At 45.6% G+C, this 19164-nt stretch overlaps 1 protein-coding gene across 1 annotated transcript; it reads left to right on the top strand.

Annotated features, from left to right (window-relative positions):
• The first annotated feature begins 6369 nt into the window (after positions 1 to 6369).
• On the top strand, positions 6370 to 17380 carry LOC103536967 (solute carrier family 2, facilitated glucose transporter member 3). Its single transcript, XM_030461803.1, has 10 exons — positions 6370 to 6622; positions 9552 to 9647; positions 10936 to 11096; positions 11387 to 11627; positions 11793 to 11955; positions 12594 to 12781; positions 13170 to 13274; positions 13688 to 13789; positions 14040 to 14243; positions 14762 to 17380. Exons 1-10 carry the CDS (start codon positions 6608 to 6610, stop codon positions 14963 to 14965), a joined length of 1479 nt encoding a protein of 492 aa, XP_030317663.1. The 5' UTR covers positions 6370 to 6607; the 3' UTR covers positions 14966 to 17380.
• The last annotated feature ends 1784 nt before the right edge of the window (positions 17381 to 19164 follow it).

The raw sequence follows: 19164 nt of genomic DNA, 5'->3' as shown, positions 1-19164 counted from the left end.
AGAGCATCTCTTGCTGGGAGGGGAGTGATAAACCCCTGTGCACTAAGCTGGTTTAGCCATTGTTGGCCCAGGGGGTGAAACAAGCCCGCACAGGGAGAGGGGGAGGCTCAAATCCTGCTGCTTGAGTGTTTCCAGTGCACCAGCAGTTAATTTTAGATTAAAACAGTGAGGGAAGCAGGGAAGGGTCAGCCAGGGGCTTTGTTTCTTTCATGTGAATCCTGCTGCTGTAATCACATCAGAGTGAGCCATTTTCAGAGCCTCTGCTCTCCTACTCCACCCCAGGCTACAACCCTTCAGGCCACTGCTGGAAAATGTACTGTGATTTGGGCCAGGTACCTGGAAGGAGAACATGGCATGATGAGAAATGCCTCCAGAAGTGGCGCTTGAGAATCCTCAGCTCCTCTTGTGCCTTTTCTGTGTCAGTGTGTGTCTGTGTCTGAGCTGTTGTGTCAATACACGTATGTCTGATGTGTGTATTTACTGGGGAGAGTGTATGTGTAGTGGGTGGGTTTGACTCTGCATGCTGTCTGTGCTGGCTGTGCATGTAGCAGTCATTCTCTTACTAATGTTGGGGTGTGAGAATTATGCCTAAATAGGGACATGAGATAAGGCAGCTCCTACTGCCGAAACGCCTCCGCCCTGTGCCACGGCGTGCAGGCCCAGACTGGCTCCATGTGCCAGCAGGCAGCATGCCCCAGCAGCTGGTGCACTGGTGCTGGACTGATCAGGAGAGGCAGAAAATGCTGCTGTGTGGAAGCCTATAGTTTCTGATTAGTATCTGTGTGACTGAAACACTGCAGCTGGCTAAGCAGCTCCAGAGCATTGTCTAGCTGCGTTTGTCAAACCTCCCACCATCCTTTGGTTGGGCTGGCATGGTGCCTCTCACGTACTAAAGAGGGATTCTTTCCAGAAAAAAAAAAAGTAGTTTCCCCTCCTTAAGAAATAACATTTTTCCAGGTGAATGTCATGTTTTCTTGAGAAATATAAAGATTATCTCTCGGAAGACTCATCAAAACCAAACAACCCCCTCCTTACTCATGTCCTGTTCAGTCGTTGGGTAAAGGAGGGAGCATCTGAGGTCTCAGCTGAATGGCGACCCTAATACCCTCTATCCGGTACCTTCTGTTCCTCTCCAGCCCTCTTCATGAACCAAAACACAGCACATCCACTCTCCTGAACTGGGTATATTTTCCTATTGTGCTGCTGCTCAGGACTCAGTTAAGAAATTATCTTTGTAATTTTACTCATCAGTACAATTTTTATCTCTGCTCAGGCTGATGGTTCTTAACTGAGCTTCAATATCCAGGTTGTTCTCTTCCACTGCCCTTAAAATTCATTTTCTTGCTCAGGGTGGAGAAAACCACAGTGAGATGAAGTGGCTGATATATAAAAAAAACTTCAGCACAGATATTTTGGACAAAGCCTTTTGGTTCTGCCCTGTAGCCTCCTGCTGCTTCACCCCTGAGCTCCCATCACGGCTCTGCTTGTGCCTCCACCACCCCAGCTGCCACAGCATCCCAGTCTGGGACTAGAACCAGCCCTCTAAGGCAGTTTTGGATGTAAATCACTTGCTGTCTGTACATTCCAGAAAAAAGAAGTAGTAACTAAGAGAGATTATAAGAAAGGCAGTTGTTTATGGAAACAATATATTTACAGCATTCTTGTGAGTCATGTGCTGTGCTTCATTATTGCTATTCTTACATGGGGAACAATGTTAGAGTAAAACAAGATAAATAGATAGCATGAGGAAAGGACAAATGCACAGGTATATAATTCCTCTCTTTGCTAGAAAGCCTGGTTGCTCAGCCAAAATCAATCAACAACAAATAGGCTTGTGGTCCAGATGCTGGGCAGTAGTCTTTTTCCAGTCAGAGCAAAAGAAGACCTGAAGTGTTATGGAAAGTGAGACTAGGAAACCTCAGATTACTTTCCAGAGGCATTACTCATGCCTCTCATGTTAGCGCTGAGATAGGCACAAGAAAAAAAAAATTCAATATGATGCTCCTGCTCACTGTTTACTCTCCAGCATATTGTTTTTTGCAGAAGCATCAATTTTCAAAATGAAGATTACTTCGCCTTCACAAGTGATTGTTAAAGTATTACATGTTGGTTTCTGCAGAATATTTTTTTACAAAGATTACCCCCTCTTTACAAGCAATTGTAGCATTATTAATTTTTTTTTATTTCAGTGATTTGATCAATCGACTAGGTTAACAGGAAAGTTTTCAGAGACAGTAGCTACAACCTACATTTCACTGTGGTAGAGAGCAGAGGCAAAAAGCAACTTTGCTTCTGTGCCTTTATCTTTCCAGTGCTGCCTGTGCTCCCCTAATTGTTTAATTCTTCCCTTTCCTTCTCTGACTGTGTTCATATTTTCTATCTATTCAGTTGTTATTCCATTTCCTCTGGTAATTTACTGCTGCTTTTTCCCTCCTTTTCTCTTTTATTCCTCTGCCTCTGCCTTCTAATCTGTTTTAGTACTCACTTTCTTCACCTCATTATGCCTTTTCTTATTGTTTTTGCTTTTCTCTCCCTCTTTCCATTCGTTCTCTTCTCACTCTCTTAACTTCCTGTTGTCTAGGGGCTAACCTACACCCCACCCCATCATCTTGTTTCTCTCTTTTATCTTTCCTCCTTTTCTCACTCCTCAGCTCCTCTCAACAATGGGAGTTACTCATGGTTTGTGGGGAAAGCATCTGGCCCATGCAAGCTCTTATTCTCTCTCCTTTGTTATGAATGCTCTTTTGTTACAAACACAGCAAAGAGAGAAGCACAAAATCATCTCCCAAGGCAAACACTGCATAATAATTCTCCTTGTCCCTGCTCCTCTTATCTCTGAAGAATTTGTTCTCCAGGCAAAATAATAAGAAACACGAGGAAGGATTCACTTGGAAAGGAGAGACTGAAAAGAGCTTAATCGTGTGGGCAGCACTACAGAAACCAAAATTAGGCAGATAAGACAGCAGATAGTGTAAGGTGAAATATAGCTTGCCAGGAGCTTGGACAGCAGAGCAATGGCCATGTGGTTGATCAGTCCTTTTTGATCAGTCTCTGTTCCCATGAGGTTTTGGAGGCATGGACAGGATCAAAATGTTGTGGGGTTTTTTTAGCACCCAGTTTCTTGTGCCTTCCCCCCACTTGTCCTCTGAGCCAAGGCCTTGTGATCATGAAATGTGTTTGCCAGACACCTCTACCTGTTGGAACTCCACTGACATTCTCGAAGAGGCTCAGTAAGGTCTTTCTGTGGAGTCACGTGACAGTTCCAATCTCTGGGATAACTTAAGAACTTACTGGCCCGTTGTTTGGGCTCTCTCTTAATGCTAAAATAGGTATTGTCTGATTAAAACAACTTTTCTTCTTCTTCTTCTGCCTTTCTTCTTCTTTTCAATTCCCTGGAATTGAAACATTAGTTGGCGTGCAAAAGTTTAGACATGCGAGAGTTCTCAAAGCTAAAAAAAAAAGGTCATTATACAAAATATGAGCCTTTTCCAATCCCCGTAACTCTCTTGTTTAGGACAGTGGTCTTTAATGTAGGGCAGCCAGCATCCTGTCCTATCTGGGGCCTCTTCTGCCTGGATCTTCCCTTAGAAATACTCTGTCTGGCTGACCACTGGCAACCTGCAGCTGGCCTCCATCCTAGTGCACTTAATGCTCTTGGCATAATACATGAGTATTATGTTCAGAAAAAGACTAGGTGGATAGTTTTAGTTGGTGCAGTATCAGATAACTCTGCTAAGGAAGTATTAAGGTACCTCCTTCAACTGTTCTTCAGATGAATTATCTGTGATGTGGGAGGTAGGTGTGTGTCCTAGGACAGAAACAAAACTGATCTTTAGGAGGAACAGACTGTGATGCAAACTTCAAATCTAAATATTTAAGCACTTGCAGATGAATTCAGACTGGGGCAAAATACACCAAAATGGGAGGGTGGGGTATTTGCTCCACTTTCCTCAGGGAAATCTGGGTTTCAGTGATGCATTTTCAGCCTGTGTCTCTTTCTTACTGCTGTTTACTCCACCAGCTCAGTACAGATAAGGAAGTGCCACCAGCTGTGTCTACTCCAGACCCCATCACCCACACATACACACAATCACGTGCACATGCATGGCTGGCCAGGACCCTTTTGCTCCCTCCAGTAGCCAGCTGGGCATGGCCTCATCCTTGGAGACACAGACACCAATGAGTTTTACCATTACAGACTCTCGTAGACCAATCTCTCAGGCAGCTGGATGGGACTGTCTCAGTTTCTTTAATGGGCAACTTCTCCCTTAGAGGCATCCCGTGGCTCTCAGGCCACTTCATCTTCTTGCCAGCTCATCCAGTTGGATCTTTACTAATGTTCACTTGCACACTTGCACATGGGCCCCTGTGACATGGTCCTCAGACCTTTATCCACATCACCCCACCCCCAAATAGAGAGTACTTCACCCAGGAAAAGAGTTAGAAATAAAGTTTAATAACGAGGTAGGGCAGGCTGTGCTGGTCAAGTGCAGGGGCAAGGCTGTACACATGTGCTGGGCAGCCAACAGTTTACATGCAAGTGTCCCTTTCTTCTCCTTGTCCCACATTTGCCCCCTTTGATTCCTTCCTTAAATATCCCAAAGTAAGTTCTGTTCAATCTCCAAGTGTTTTTCCCCTGCACATGGTATGCAGCACCCCTTCACCCACAACCTGAGAGGTGCCTTCAGGCACTGATGGATTTCACACCTGGACAATGGGCTGAGGCTCTCCTGGGACAAACAGGCTCAGACAAAGTGGCCCTTCCTCTCGGTTCTTAATTTGGGTTGCAACCTACCATTGTGCCTCTCAGCTCCTCTGGGCATGTGAAAATGGGGCCTTTGATGTGCTGATGGCTCCCTAGATGGACCTGGGATTAGCTGGGGTAGGGTGTTATTTGGGCTCCTCCTCCTGCCATTGTCTCTCTGGGCTCCTTTGTGGGTGTGTGGAGGAGCTTTTATCACGTAGCCTAAGAAAGAGAACTGTGCAGGTATCTCTTGCCATTTTACACAGCTGTTTTTCTGTTAGGAATAATATTTTAACCACGCCACATAAATACCCATGAAAGAAATGAGGCAAAGTGGGATTCCATCTGACCTGTTGATTGCCCACTATGTGTGGTCAGGTGACCATACCAAATTAAATGGCAGCAGAGACACTAAAATATTATCATTCCAGTTATCTAGCATCTGGTGACAAAAGTGATGGTTGCTCCCAAGTTGTTTTTCCTAACAAAGAAAAAACAGCATCACACAGCTTTGTCCCCTCATCCTTGCTTTCAGCTCTAGCTTTGAGCTGTTGTCATTTTCTGGAGTCAAAATGCCTGGCAGCTTTCTTAATTCAGTGAAGACTTTTATTCTTTGACAGTGACTTTTCTAAGATTCAAAGCACAGCTCTTCATTACTCTCCTGGAAGAGGCTGGCAATTGTTTGATCCGAAGGATGGGAAGCAGACGAATGAAACACAGTTGTAGTTTGGTTGAAGGGGTACACCTTGGGGTCTAAAGGCAGATGCAGAGTCACAACTCAAGCTTTGCCCCCATAGATTTGTAGGAAAAATACATTTAAACCCAACCCAAACCAAACAAACAAGCAAAAAAACAAAAACAAAAAAACCCAACCAATCAGAAAATCCCTTAAACGCAATTCACCACCACAGCTTTGGGAGGTGGCAAGAATAGCACATGATCTGACTTCAGGCTTCTGCCTGTGCTATGTGTATCTGTCTCCGTGCCCATCCCTGCCTGCCTCGGTGTCTTAACCATAGACTGAAAACAGCTTTATAATTGAACCATAGAATGGTTTGGGTTGGAACGGGACGTAAAGGTCATCTAGTACCAATCCCTCTGACATGGGCAGGGACACCTTTCTCCAGACCAGGTTGCTCAAAGCCCCATCCAACCTGGCCTGGAGCACTTGCAGAGAAGGGGCATCCCCATCTCCTCTGGGCAACCTGTGCCAGTGCCTCACCACCCTCACAGTGGTCAGACATGCCACATAGCTCCTGCCATGCAAATCGCCGGGGTTCTGTCTATCACGACCTAACATTTGCGTGGCATCGAAGGTGCGGTGACCACTTCTCCTCCGCGCCGGTGCCCGTTTCTCCGGAGCTCCCGCCCCTGCTCACCATGGCAGACCGGCGGCTCGGCACGCACGCTGCCGGAAGGCTGCTGATGTCAGTTTGAAGTCAGAAACCGGTGTGAGCTCAGACCACTCTTTTGTGTGTGTTTCTTTGCCGGTTGTTTGTTGGCTTCTTATTTTTAGCTTTTTTTTATTTTTTTCTTTTTCCTTTTCTTTTAATTTTTTTTTTAATTATTTTTTTTCTCGCAATGACGGGGTGGAGAGAGCCCCGCCCCAGTACCGCCCCCCAGCCCCCTCCCATGGTGCGGACCATAAATACCCGGCCGGCGGCGGGGCGCAGGCGTGGGCAGTCGCGGGGAGTGGGCGGGGAGCGCAGCGCAGCGTAGCGTAACCGGCGCCCGGCGGGTTCCGTTAGGCGGGGGAGCGGTTACCCCGGCACCCGCTGGTTCGTTCTCCGCTCCTTCGTTGGCCGGTCGTTCCTTCGCTCGTCGTCCGTTCGTCGCTCATTCGTTCGCCGCTTGTCGCCGACGATGGATTCTAAAAAGGTAGGGGGCTAGCACGGGTTTCTCCCTCCTCTCCGAGGTGTGCTCGTCGGCGGTGCGAGCCGCCGCTTGGGTGCCTGGGCGCTTCGGGGGAGGGATGGGGAGGATGTGGTGGCGACTGGCGGGTGGTGGCGATTCGTCGCCGATCTCGGTGATGAGGCCCTTGCCTTCCAGGTGTCTTGGTTTTGGTGCGGATGGATGCAGTGGTGGTGTGGGCAGGCCGCGGCTGCGGTCCTTCGGTGGGTGACTGGGGATCAGCCCTGTCTTGGAGAGGGACGGCTGTTTAGGAGGGGTTGATGCAGTCGCAAGATTGATTTGATTTCGTGCCGGTGGCCTGACGATCCACATGATGCTGTCCGTATTATAGTGTATCGATCACGCGATTTATTTTGCTGGCAGGGCAGCGCTTGTTTGTCTCGGGCTTCATGATGCTAAACGGAGGATTACTCTTAATGGCATTTCTTTTTGTCGTAGTGGTGCGTCTGAAGAAAAGTAAAATAAAAAAGTAGTAATAAGATTTTTTTTTTTATAAAAGTAGTTTTTAAATTTCAAGAATAAACCAAAGCATAGATTTCCCCCTTTGGAGAGCGGGGACCATCTTCCGTGGGTATGGCAGCTCATCCAGCTACGAGCGAGGCGTGCACCAGCGGAGTGAGCTAATGCCTGCCTGTGCTTGAGTACTGCTGGGGAGGAAAGCGGGAGGGCATGAGTGAAGAGGCAGCGTGTATCGAGCTGACCGCCGGTGCGGGGTGCCAGGGGATTAGTTAGGAAGGAACGGCAGGCTCGGAATATGGGGTTCTCAACGCCATATTGATGGAAGATGGTGGTTGGTATGATATGAGGCAGAGGTAAAAAGAGCATCTGGTCAAGGTCGCTCAGAGGAGGGCTGAGACGCCGCTTTAGCTGGGTTCAACAAGTTGTGCTGCTCTGAGTCAGTGCAGGAGGGAGGGGGGCTTGTGAGAAGCATCTGCTGGGTGATGAGCGCTGCTGATGCCTGTGGTCAGAGGGAGGGGCGGTGGTTTGAATTCCTTGCCAGCCTACAGACCTCAGCCTTGAACTTTTGAATGGGGGGTGTTAGGTGTGTAGCTGGACTATTTCTGAGCTCCCCGTTTGCCTTTTGGCAAGTGGGGCATCTTCAGCAGTAACAAATTAATCAAGGTCTGTCTCGCTGGAGGCGATGGGTCAGGCAATGTGATGTCTAGGTGGTATGAGAGTGGGTAGGAAATGAATAGCAGGCAATTGCCAGGAGAATGGAGTATGAAAAGGTAGAATAACGAACCTCTTTATGGCTTATGCAACTTAGCGTGTAGCTGAGGGGTCCCACAAAGCAGGAACTCTGTGGTCCCTCATGCACCCAGAAGAAAAAAGCCAGTTGTCATCACTGCAAGCCATGACAAAGCAGAGCCCTGTGGGAAAAAGTGTTTTTGAATCGGGCTGCTCTCGTGGAAATTTGGAGAACTGGGTTTTGTCCTCAGCTTTGCTGTACCTGCTGACTAGGGCCTGAAGCCCTAAAATTGCTTAGGTGTCTTAATGTCCTTTTACAGGCATCCAGCTGCTTTGAAAGAGCTGTGACCTTGTGGTTCTCTGCCGAAATTCCTGGCAAGGAAAGCAAGGGAAGTAGTCATAGTGTGGCAGGGAAAAGGCAGGCTAGACTGTTCAGGTGTGAGTGGTACCTCAGGGATTGTTTGCCCCCTGCAAGAAAAGGCCCCTGTCCCCATCGCTAGTCTCTGCATGAAGAGAGCTCAGCCTGAGACATTGATGTGTTGGAAACTATGCCTGAGAATAATTTCCCCAGTTTCTGTTTCTGGAGCCTAACTGGTAGCTGTGTGAGGATTGTGCAGTCCAGAAGCAGCTCTACATACTTGCTTGAAAGATTGGTAAAGGTGATGGAAGTACTGGCGGATGGCTATGGGCTAAAATTTTGGGCAGCCTTGGGAGCCCCTGTGTTCATAGAGCCGAGATAGAAAGTGAGACTAGAAGAGCTGTGACAGTAGGCCCCATGGAGTACTTTCTTCTTCCCTGCCAGCCTTAGGGCAGTAATTGGAAGGCCTTTGAAAAAAGGGACTCTTAATAATTTTAGAAAAGCTTCCAATCCCTTCTGAGGCAAACATGTTTTTTTTTTTTAAATCCTGCAAACTCAAGCACTGGCTATCAAGTGCCAGCTCCTGAGTCACCAGCTCTCTTTATAACTCCCTTAATACAAAGCTGGCATAAGTGCCACGAGCTCTAAAAATGTAGAAAACTTCAGATGCTTTTCAGTGACTTAAGTTTCTCAGCCTGTGACTTTGGAGGTTCAATGTTCAAGCTTCCTCTGACAACTAAGTTTTAAAATTTAATAACTATAGTGTGCGTATCTCTAGATACACACAGTAAATATAGATACACTGTACGTCATTTAAAGTACCACGTATTGCCACAGTGTCAAGAAAAGTAAACGGGAAGTTTGGCAGCACTGCCTCTGAGGCAGGCTGCTATGCCAAGTGCCCTGGGGCAGGACTGGGAAGCTCTAGCCTGGGAAAAGCAGGTGTGTTGCTGAAGAGTGTTTTTAACTGGTAGGAGTGACTGCCAGTATAGTTTATGGGCAGATCTGAGGCTCAGTTTGAGAACTCTTCAGCTGGGGAAGAGTTAGACCCTTGTTTGATGCTATGCCAGAGATCAGCAAAAGCTTTTCTGTAAAGCAGATCAACCCAAAATAACAGCCACTAATGCAGCCAGCGTATTCATTACTAATGAGCTGAGAATAGTTGGAGGTCAGGAGGGGAGGTCCTGACAGGCCATCCTACTTCTAGTCAAATAACTGTTTTACAGTTGCATCTCCCTTACCAGTATCTCTGTTACTGATATCTACCCTTCCTATATAGAAGCTCATTTCCTACCCTAAAGAACAAATAACTAAAATAAATAAATAAATACTTTCTGTCCCTTTTTACAGAAAATCACAACACCTCTTGTGTATGCTGTTTCCATTGCTGCCATTGGATCTCTCCAGTTTGGATACAACACTGGTGTCATCAATGCTCCTGAGAAGGTGAGAGGGAAAATGGATCATGGAGATTGTATGAGTAAGGGGCGGGTGAGAAAGCAAAGGTATAGATTGGAGAGGAGCTTTCTCCCAAGCAGCTAATAAATTCTGGTTTATGAAGTAAAGACATTCAAAACCCCCTCTCAACTACAACAATGGATAGGAGGGAAAGGTTTTGGGAAGCAGAGAGCAAGCAATTCTCTTAATTAGGAGTGTTGATGGGGCAGGAGAGTTCCATCTGTCGTTTCTTGGTAGGTCTATATTTAGTGTGGAGGAATATGAACCACTTCGATTTTGAGTCAGAATAAAGTAGACATGACAGAAAGGATGTAGAGAGCAGCATGCAGAAAAGAGTTGAGGGTTGGTAGGGGTTATGGTTTCTTTTGATTAGTTTATATCGGGGACCTTCTGGCTTGTTTTTTACTTTCTTCCTGCCTTGATTAAGTCTGCATTCAGTGCTTGTAAAAGGATTATAACTGGGGGCACTCAGGCTACATTAGTGAGATTATTTGGTCAAAGAAGAGAGGTGAAGAAGAAATGTGGGGTTTTTTTGGTAACTATAAAGTGGTTCCTCTCTCTTGGGAACTGAGTCACCAATACCACATCCACTCTGTCTCCGGGAATAGATGTGTTATCACACGTTGGGGGTGTGGGGGGAGGTCCTTCCTAGCTAATGTCCTGCTGCCATCTGCTGGGGGTAGATGCTCTGAGGCCATGTTCCCCTGAGCTCTTGCAGAATGTCCCTCATGATCAAAGACGATGTCTCAGAAATAAGCAGCATAGCCCTGTCAATCCCCATGGGAGAGTGAAGGACTAATTTACACAATGCTGAAGTCTTTCAGGCTTAGCTCAGTGAAACTTTTTCTCTCAAACTATTTGCATCCCAGAATGCCTGTTTCTGCTGCCAGTGTTCTGGTATTACCTGAAATGTTCCCTTTCATTTCCTTGCTCCCTCTCACTCCCACTGTCTCCAGCACCACCAGTGACTTGCATCATTGAGAAACATTCAGAAGATAAGTGTATTTTCCTTAGTCATTACTAGCCCACCTGTAGGACACTCAGTGAAATGATATATCCCTCATTGGACTGCTACCCATTTCTGAACTTCTCAATGAAAGTTCCTTTTTCTGCACCCTATCTTCCCCTTGTGTGTCTTGCTGCCTTTTTTTTTTTTTTAGGGTCTATTTTTGCTTCTTGCCTTTATGAAAACAGAAAGTAGACTTCAGAAGTGATCTCCCCAGTGTAAAATTCCTCCCACTGGATTGTAATTCTGGCCTCATGGTTTCTCTTGCAGATTATCCAGGCGTTCTTTAACAGAACCTTGTCAGAACGGAGTGGGGAGGTTGTCTCCTCAGAGCTCCTCACATCTCTGTGGTCCCTTTCTGTGGCCATCTTCTCAGTAGGAGGTATGATCGGCTCCTTCTCAGTTAGCCTGTTCGTCAACAGATTTGGCAGGTGAGTTGGGAAGAGGGATCCAAGTCATTAGGGAATTCCCTTTTAGAATGGAGTGTTGGGAGGAAGAGGGAAGAGGCTGAGAAGGAAGCAAGAATGTGTGGGCTGCACAAACAAAAGGGTTATGGTCAGGGTGGGAGCTGAAGGGGAATTACTGTATTCTCCCACCCCTGAGATAAGGGTTCATTGGGTAGGTTTATCCCTCTTCTAATAATTTTCCCACTGTATTTCTGGTCTAAGCTCTTGATGTATTAAGGTCTTGACATAAGGTCTTGACATATTTTCCCTGGCAGGAGGAACTCCATGCTGCTGGTGAACATCTTGGCCTTTGCTGGTGGCGTACTTATGGCCTTGTCAAAGTTGGTAAAGGCAGTGGAGATGCTGATTGTTGGCCGCTTTATTATTGGCATCTTCTGTGGTCTCAGCACGGGCTTTGTGCCCATGTACATCAGTGAGGTCTCCCCAACCAGCCTCCGAGGAGCCTTTGGCACCCTCAACCAGCTGGGCATTGTTGTGGGCATCCTGGTAGCCCAGGTAGGCTTGACACAACCTTACCTTTCCCTCAGGGGAAAGGGAGACTGGGGGGAGGGTGGGTGAGCTGCAGCTGCCAGCAGGTGCAGTGTGTGGTCCTGTCAAACTGGTGTGGGGGTGAGGAGCTGGATTATTTAAATCACTTTTTCTCTCCAATTCTTGGTGTAGATCTTTGGCCTGGAGGCTATCATGGGGACTGAAACACTTTGGCCACTGCTTTTGGGGTTCACAGTCCTGCCAGCAGTTCTGCAGTGCGTGGGTCTTCTTTTCTGCCCTGAGAGCCCTCGCTTCCTCTTGATCAACAAAGTGGAGGAAGAAAAAGCACAAGCAGGTAAGAACTCATCTCTGAAGGGGCAGGGCTATATTCTGGATCCTAGCCTGCACTGAGCTTGAGTTGGAGGGCCAGGACTGATTCTGGATCCTGTAGTGGATCAGGGTGTGACTCCTGGAGGGCACCAGGCCTACCCTCCTATCTTTTAGGTGTCAGCAGTGGCAGAAAGTGTGAGAAACCTGGCATCCCAACAGACTCCAGCTGGGATTAAGTAGTTAGGAGTGGCACCTGGCCTGGTGTGATGTAGCAGGGCCAGCTGCTGCTCTCTAAGCTCCTCCTAAAAGACAAGAAATAGGGTGACATTTAACAAGGAGTTTGGAGGGTGTTTTCCACTCCTAATGTAGAGGGCTGGAGTCAGCTCTGGCAAGTGTGTGAAGAGGGCTAGGGATCAAATGGAAGTTTGGAGTTCAAGCAACTTGAGTAAGAGCAGGGCTTGGTTTTCATCCTGATCACAGCACCTGGACCTCTGGGCTGAAAAGATGGGCAAGGCTGCACTCCATGCAGCAAGTCCAAACACTAACTGGCAGGGCAGGTGGTCCAGTGTTCCCAGTTTGCCCTCTCTGAATAGTAGGGCAGGGTGGGGGGAACGTACTAGCTGTGGGTGTATTCATGTAACATTTTTGGAATCTTTCCTCTAGTTCTCCAGAAGCTCCGTGGTACAGAAGATGTGTCTCAAGACATCCAGGAGATGAAAGAAGAGAGTGCTAAAATGTCCCAGGAAAAGAAAGTAACTGTGCCAGAGCTCTTCCGTTCTCCAAGCTACCGTCAAGCCATTATCATTGCCATCATGCTGCAGCTCTCCCAGCAGCTCTCTGGCATTAATGCTGTGAGTTATCTTCTTGTCCCATCTTCTGGGCCTCCCTAATCTCAAGTTATCCTTGTACTTTGTTTGTCACTGATGTTGAGAACTGTGCTTCCAAAAACCCTTTTTATTTTTTTTATGCCTTGACTGGAGGTCATTCTTATGATAACTGTGGAGATTGCTAAAATGGGAGGTGGAGTTTAATCTTAGGCTTTTAAATTTCCATACACATGCCAGCAAGACATTGCAGCCTTGCATCAAGTGTATGAACCTTGACTGATAGCATGCTGCTTTATTCTGTTGAGTGCTTCTTAAAAAGTCCCTGTTGGGCTTGCAAGCTGATAGTCAGGAACAAGAGATAATCTCAAACACTGGAAACTTACCAGTGTCAAAATTTTGCTTCTCTTCCCAGGTATTCTATTACTCTACAGGGATTTTTGAGAGAGCTGGTATCACAAAGCCTGTGTATGCCACCATTGGAGCTGGTGTGGTAAACACAGTCTTCACTGTTGTGTCGGTAAGTGGAACAGGGTCTTGTGGGGAAAGGTAACTTGCCTGCCTGGACTTTTTTGGGAGATGTGACTGATGACAAGTAGCCAGGCTGTGGCAAAGTACTGGGGGCTAGAAAATTGCCCATAAGAGCAAAGAACAGAATGCACCAACAGCATTGTGGGAGAGGATGGGAGAAGATAGGTGTTGTTCTTCTTTTAGAAGAGAGGGAGGGTGAAAGGGAGAGCATGGGTAAAAGAATAAGGCAAGGCAGTAGAGTGAATCAGAGGGAGAACTTGTGCCAAGATGTGCAGCCTGGTGATCTGTGTTGAGATCACCAATGGCACAAAGGGCTACAGGTAGATAAAAATGCAGGGTTGAGGGGTCTCTTCTGCTCTTGCTGAAAAAGTCAGAGTTTTTCTCCTTCTCCCATGTTTCCAGCTCTTCCTGGTGGAGCGGGCAGGGCGCAGGACCCTCCACTTAGTTGGTCTGGGAGGCATGGCTCTGTGTACTGTTCTTATGACCATCGCTTTAGCTCTGAGGGTGAGTAATTACTCTTCTTCTCCAGGCTGGCCCCAGCAGGGGACATGTAAAACTATATTCCTGCCATGCCCTGCCATTCAGCCCTCTCAGGAGGTGAAGCTGGGAATAGAGCTGGGTATGTGATGAAGAGTGCAACTTCCAAAACTTCAGAAGCTGATGGTGTTCACAGTGCAGCTGTGACACTGGAGATTGGTATTGTGCTGTGTCATTTGCCTCTCAAATTGCAGCTGATTGTTTTGTTGCCTTGCAGGACAGTGTGGAGTGGATCAAATATATCAGCATAATTGCCACTTTTGGCTTTGTGGCGCTTTTTGAGATTGGCCCTGGCCCTATCCCCTGGTTCATTGTGGCAGAACTCTTCAGCCAAGGCCCACGTCCTGCAGCCATGGCAGTGGCTGGTTGTTCCAACTGGACTTCTAATTTCTTGGTGGGATTGCTCTTCCCCTATGCAGAGGTAAGGACCTAGTGTGCAAAGCACTGTGAGAGTGCTGCAGTGCTGGAACAGGAGTCCAGAGAATGGTTGTGGAATCTCCAACCTTGGAGACTTCAGAACATGACCGTATTAGCCTTGACAACATGTTCTTTCCTTGAAGTTCTCTGTGTTGAGCAGACAGTGGGTCAGTCTTCCAGAGGTTCTTGATTTTGTTTTCAGATTGCTACTGAAAGGTTAGTGTTGTGGCTCACTGTGTTCTGCTGTCTTAACTGCCTGTTGCTTACAAATAGTTAGAAGATCCATATTAAGTAGCACATCAGGGCTTTCCCTTCTAAAGCCTCAATTTTGGTTACCCTCAGTAACATCAAAGCATTTTAGAAGCCCACAGGAAGCTGGTACCATTTTTTAAAAGTGCTTTATTGAGAAAGTCAGGGCATTGTTGTAGAAAGGCTTTAGAATTTTGACCTGTCAACAGCAAATGACCTTGTACTGATTTATGAGCTTTTCAAATTTAACCAACCTGTTTCTCTCCCCCACAGAAACTACTTGGCTCCTATGTCTTCCTCGTATTCCTTGTTTTCCTGGTAATCTTCTTTGTCTTCACATTCTTCAAAGTGCCGGAGACCAAGGGCAGGACTTTTGAAGACATCTCCAGGGGCTTTGAAGGACGAGGAGACGCCAGCTCCCCATCACCTGTAGAGAAGGTGGAGCTGAACAGCATAGAAGCTGAAAAAGTTGCCTAAGATTCCTGACACACCCATTCTTTGACTCTTACATGTTTAGAGTCATTAAAGGAATGAGCAAAGAAAACAATGAGAACTGGGACATTTTTTTCTCCCCTCAGTTGCTGCTATTTTCTTCTTTGCACCCCCATAATCCACTGGTTCTGCCCATCTTACCAGCAGTAAGCAAATCTGGTGTGGGTGATCCAACCTTCAAATATTGGAAGGCACCTGGCACCAGCAAAAATAATCTGATCTTCCCTGTCACAAACACGGGAACAGAGAAGAGCTGGCATTATTTTTGCTATTTTGACCTGTAATTGCTATTTGAGGTTAACATACTTCTGCACACAGTGACCATTACATATTTGAATCTAATTACTATTTTTGTAGTGAGTTGAAGTGATCTGCTAAAAAAGTCTCTGGCCCTTTGAGTCTACTCTGCATTAGCGTGCACAGTGTTACACTGGATTTTAACAAGCCCACTAAAAAGCCATCTCCTTGCTTTATCCTATCCAGTGTACACTTTTTTCAGCCTCAGGAAAAAGGGGACCAAGTTACATGCATATTTTTTTCTGATCTTTTATTTTTTGTATAGACAGACTGAAAGCATACTTTTACTTAAGTTTTATTTATTTGTATGTCACTTTGTAAATATTTATTTTTTTAATGGTGTACAAAAATGTACAGATAATGAAATTGAAGATGTTTAAGAGAAATAGCTATTCTAACAAGAAATGCTATAGGTTTGAGCTGCAGTAAGACTTAAAAGAAGTGTGGTACTAAACAGGAGATAGGGTATTTTGGGTGGTATGTATAATAGTACTGATGGTGCACATCCCCCTTATATAAACTTTATTTGTGCCCTCTGGATGGAAATTTGGAGAGCTGGGTACTAGTGAGAAGCTGTATGTCTGTCCACCAACATTTTTTATTTAGGAGGTTTTTGGTGGCAATTGCTAATATTGTTGATTGGAAGTGTGGTATTGCAGCAAGTGGGTGTTTGTATTTTCAGTCATGGATAAGCATTGTATGGGATGGTTGAGGGTAGTGATTGGAATCCAGAAGGTTTCCTTGCCTTCTCTTAATCTTTTATCTTTTTGTCTGCTATATTCTTGTAGGTCAGAAAATCTGAAATTTGCAGTTACTTAAAAGGTGTGAGGATAATTTATTTTTTAAAGCTGTATTTTCTTAGCAATTGTTCTTATAAATATTAGGCATTTGTTGTGCAAATTCACAAAGACAGAGATGAAGAACTAGGGAACAGAGCCAATGGAACGTGGTAATTTAGCTTAGCAGTGTGAAAGGTCTGTAGTGCTCAGTCTGCTGGTTGGTTGTGGGCCAAATGTTTTTGTTTTATGCTTCCTCTCTGGAAGATCTACATGGTGGTGCTGTGTGGATGTGTAATAGTGCCTCTATTAAAAGGATATGGCAGACAGTATTTGTACATCAGTAAGTATTGGTCTCCCTGCTTGTTATACTGCCAGACAATAGAGTATGTGTACAACTACCCTTCCTGCCAGCTAGCACCATTCAGGAAGGTAAAAGGTAGCACATGATTATACTTATAATCAAGGAGCTTTGCTTCACTGACTGCAGTGCTCTGTCAAGAGACCCTCCAGGCCTGTGTCTATCCAGACCTGCACAAGCTATCTAAAGGTAGCACCAGAGGTAGGTCCAATTTAAACTGCTGCTCAAAAGTTATCTGCATTTTTGGACTTGACTGAACTCGGGTCTATCTGCAAACTTGTGCTGGAGTTCATCACTGCATGTTCTAGAAGACAGGCAGGCCCACAGATTCCAAGGTGGGTAAAAGGAAGAAGGGTTCAGAAAGACAAAATGACAGTGAAATTGTCATAATGTGGATAGCCCAAGCTTTTCTGACAACACACTGCGTCAGGGCAGGTCAGAAGTTCCTATCTGTGTATATTATGGGTGCATTTTCAATAACTAGACTGACTTCTACCTTCACTAATGAGATACAGTTGCTGTGAAATACTTCCTCTGACTTCAGATGAAACACTCCAGCTTTGCACGATGCAATTTTATTATATCCAGTTTTTATCTAGCTTTCTATTAGGCTTCCATGCTGGATATTCTCAGAAGTATTATTTAGGACTACTTCCTCAACTTTCATATTTTGGCTCAGTTATACAGATTTTGTGCCCTTCCTTTGGCCCTCCAGCACTTCCAGACAATTTCTATATGGGCATCTATATGTTAGGAGATTTCCCCCTACAGCTGTGCAGAAGAGCATTCCATACTTTGCATCAGAAATTGTGCTGGCCTTGGACTGAAATGTGTGGATCTTTTTCACATGGTATTTCCTTGTTGGTTTCTTTTTTCCTGTAACAGCATTGTGAATATTTTGGATGGGTTTTTTATGCTTATTAATGTGGATGTTTCATGTTTTTTTAAATAAACTATAGAGCTATATATCTGGTTTGGATTTTACCATTACCCTGCTAGGTCTCTCTTACTCCTTTGTCACAGCCTGGGACTACATCCCAGAATGTCCCCAAGGGCTGCTCTGCAACCTTTCTGGCTAGCCTAGCATTCTCAATTTGCTGGTCACTCCAGTGGAAGTGACTGTTTTCTGCCTTCATGACTTTTGCTTTAAGTAGATTCCCTTCTAATCCTAAAGAGTGTTTTAAACTAAAAAAGTTGTACTTCTCTGACTCTTGCTTGTTGAAATACTTTTGCTTGTGTCCAAATCCTTTTGTCAGCATGCAAATACTTTCTTTGGGCAGGATTCATAACCTCCACTAAGCTAAAATGCTGGAGGCTTTTGTCCTGTGCTTTCTGCAGAGTGGTCCTCAGCTTCTCTGCCACAAGGGTGAAGGGGGACCCTTTCCCCATGTAAACATCGCTTTGCTCCCTCGCTCTGGCCAGTGACCTTAATGTCCTCCTTGGGAATGTTGCCTATGTGCACCCTCAGTACTGGGTGCCTGGATGGAGCAGGGTGGTGAAAAGGATACCCCCCAGGAGCTGCTCCCTTACCCCACCAGGGGCTGTGGCATTCCTGACCCCCTGGCAAGTCTGTGGGGGGCTCTAGCCCATGGCACTGAGCCACCCACCTATTGCCGTGAGGCAGCAAGCTCCTGTTCTAATGCACTCCTTTCCCTGTCCCGCATCCATCTTACAAGGCTGGGGAGTCTGTACCTGTGTTTCACAAGCAGAAACTATGAGAACAGTTGATCAAAAATGAGAAATTATACTTCAGAGGAAAGGATGGGGGGGAAGTCAAAAGAAGGAAAAGATGACAGAACCCAAGGTAGCCTAGAGAGGATCAAGCTAATGCAACTCTGGAGTCAGCAGACTGCACAAATGAACCAGGGGACAATAGGGCATAATGTGAAGTCTGAAAAACCTCAGTGTAGCAGAGCCAGCGCAGGATTTTTGAAGCCTAACATTACTGAGTGCTGCACATTCCTAGCTCATGCCTGGGTTTTGCAACATTTGCTACGCAACCAGCCTTGGAGCTGAGGCGTGCTCTGGGCTTGAGCTGGAGTGATTGTTTTTCAACTCTGGCTGAGCTGAAAAAAATCCAGCCATCCAAACTCAAGCATATCTAGGTCAAACTTAACTGTGTCAGTTCTGTTTTGTTAAGATGGGAGTTGATAATAAAATCATTTCAGGCCAAATGACTTGATTCACTGGGCCTTAAAATAATGTATAGTTGGTATGAAATTTTTATTTGGGTAACAAATACTAGTTTTTAGATTTGGTTATTTCTAAAAACTAAGGAAGCTCAAAAAATAAAAGCTGATTGCAACTGAAAATGATGCTTGGTTTTGGTTGAAAGCTCATCATAATAAAGTTAACATGTAGGTTGTTAGGGCCACCAAAATTCCTCACAAAAGTAACCCAGGGATGACAGAGATGACTAGAACAGGTATGTCTTTGTGAATACACACAAAACTTTGTTCTGATGTGCTGGATGCAACAGCAGGCAACTTCAAAACATTGCATGGGTCTCTGAAAATCTTGTTAGCTCCCAGAGCACTGTGTGAAATAAAGGTGTAAGTGCAGTGGGCTTTTTTTTCCTGTTATATCCTGATGTGTGTGTATATATATATATATATATATATGTCATATATATATGTACATATATATATAATATATATGTCCTATATATATATATGCATATAGTAAGGGAAGTACCACCTCTGGTGGGAAGCAGGACACTCCAAGCTTCTGCATCCTATTCCTAACTATCC

This window comes from Calypte anna, chromosome 1 (genome assembly GCF_003957555.1).
Source record: "Calypte anna isolate BGI_N300 chromosome 1, bCalAnn1_v1.p, whole genome shotgun sequence".
Taxonomy (NCBI): domain Eukaryota; kingdom Metazoa; phylum Chordata; class Aves; order Apodiformes; family Trochilidae; genus Calypte; species Calypte anna.
This window is presented reverse-complemented; position numbering and strand designations above follow the sequence as displayed.

Coding starts and splice junctions, on each gene's coding strand:
- LOC103536967 (XM_030461803.1), top strand. Junction 11,956..12,593: donor GGAAGAAAAAGCACAAGCAG/GTAAGAACTCAT, acceptor TCTTTCCTCTAG/TTCTCCAGAAGCTCCGTGGT. Junction 12,782..13,169: donor AGCTCTCTGGCATTAATGCT/GTGAGTTATCTT, acceptor TTCTCTTCCCAG/GTATTCTATTACTCTACAGG.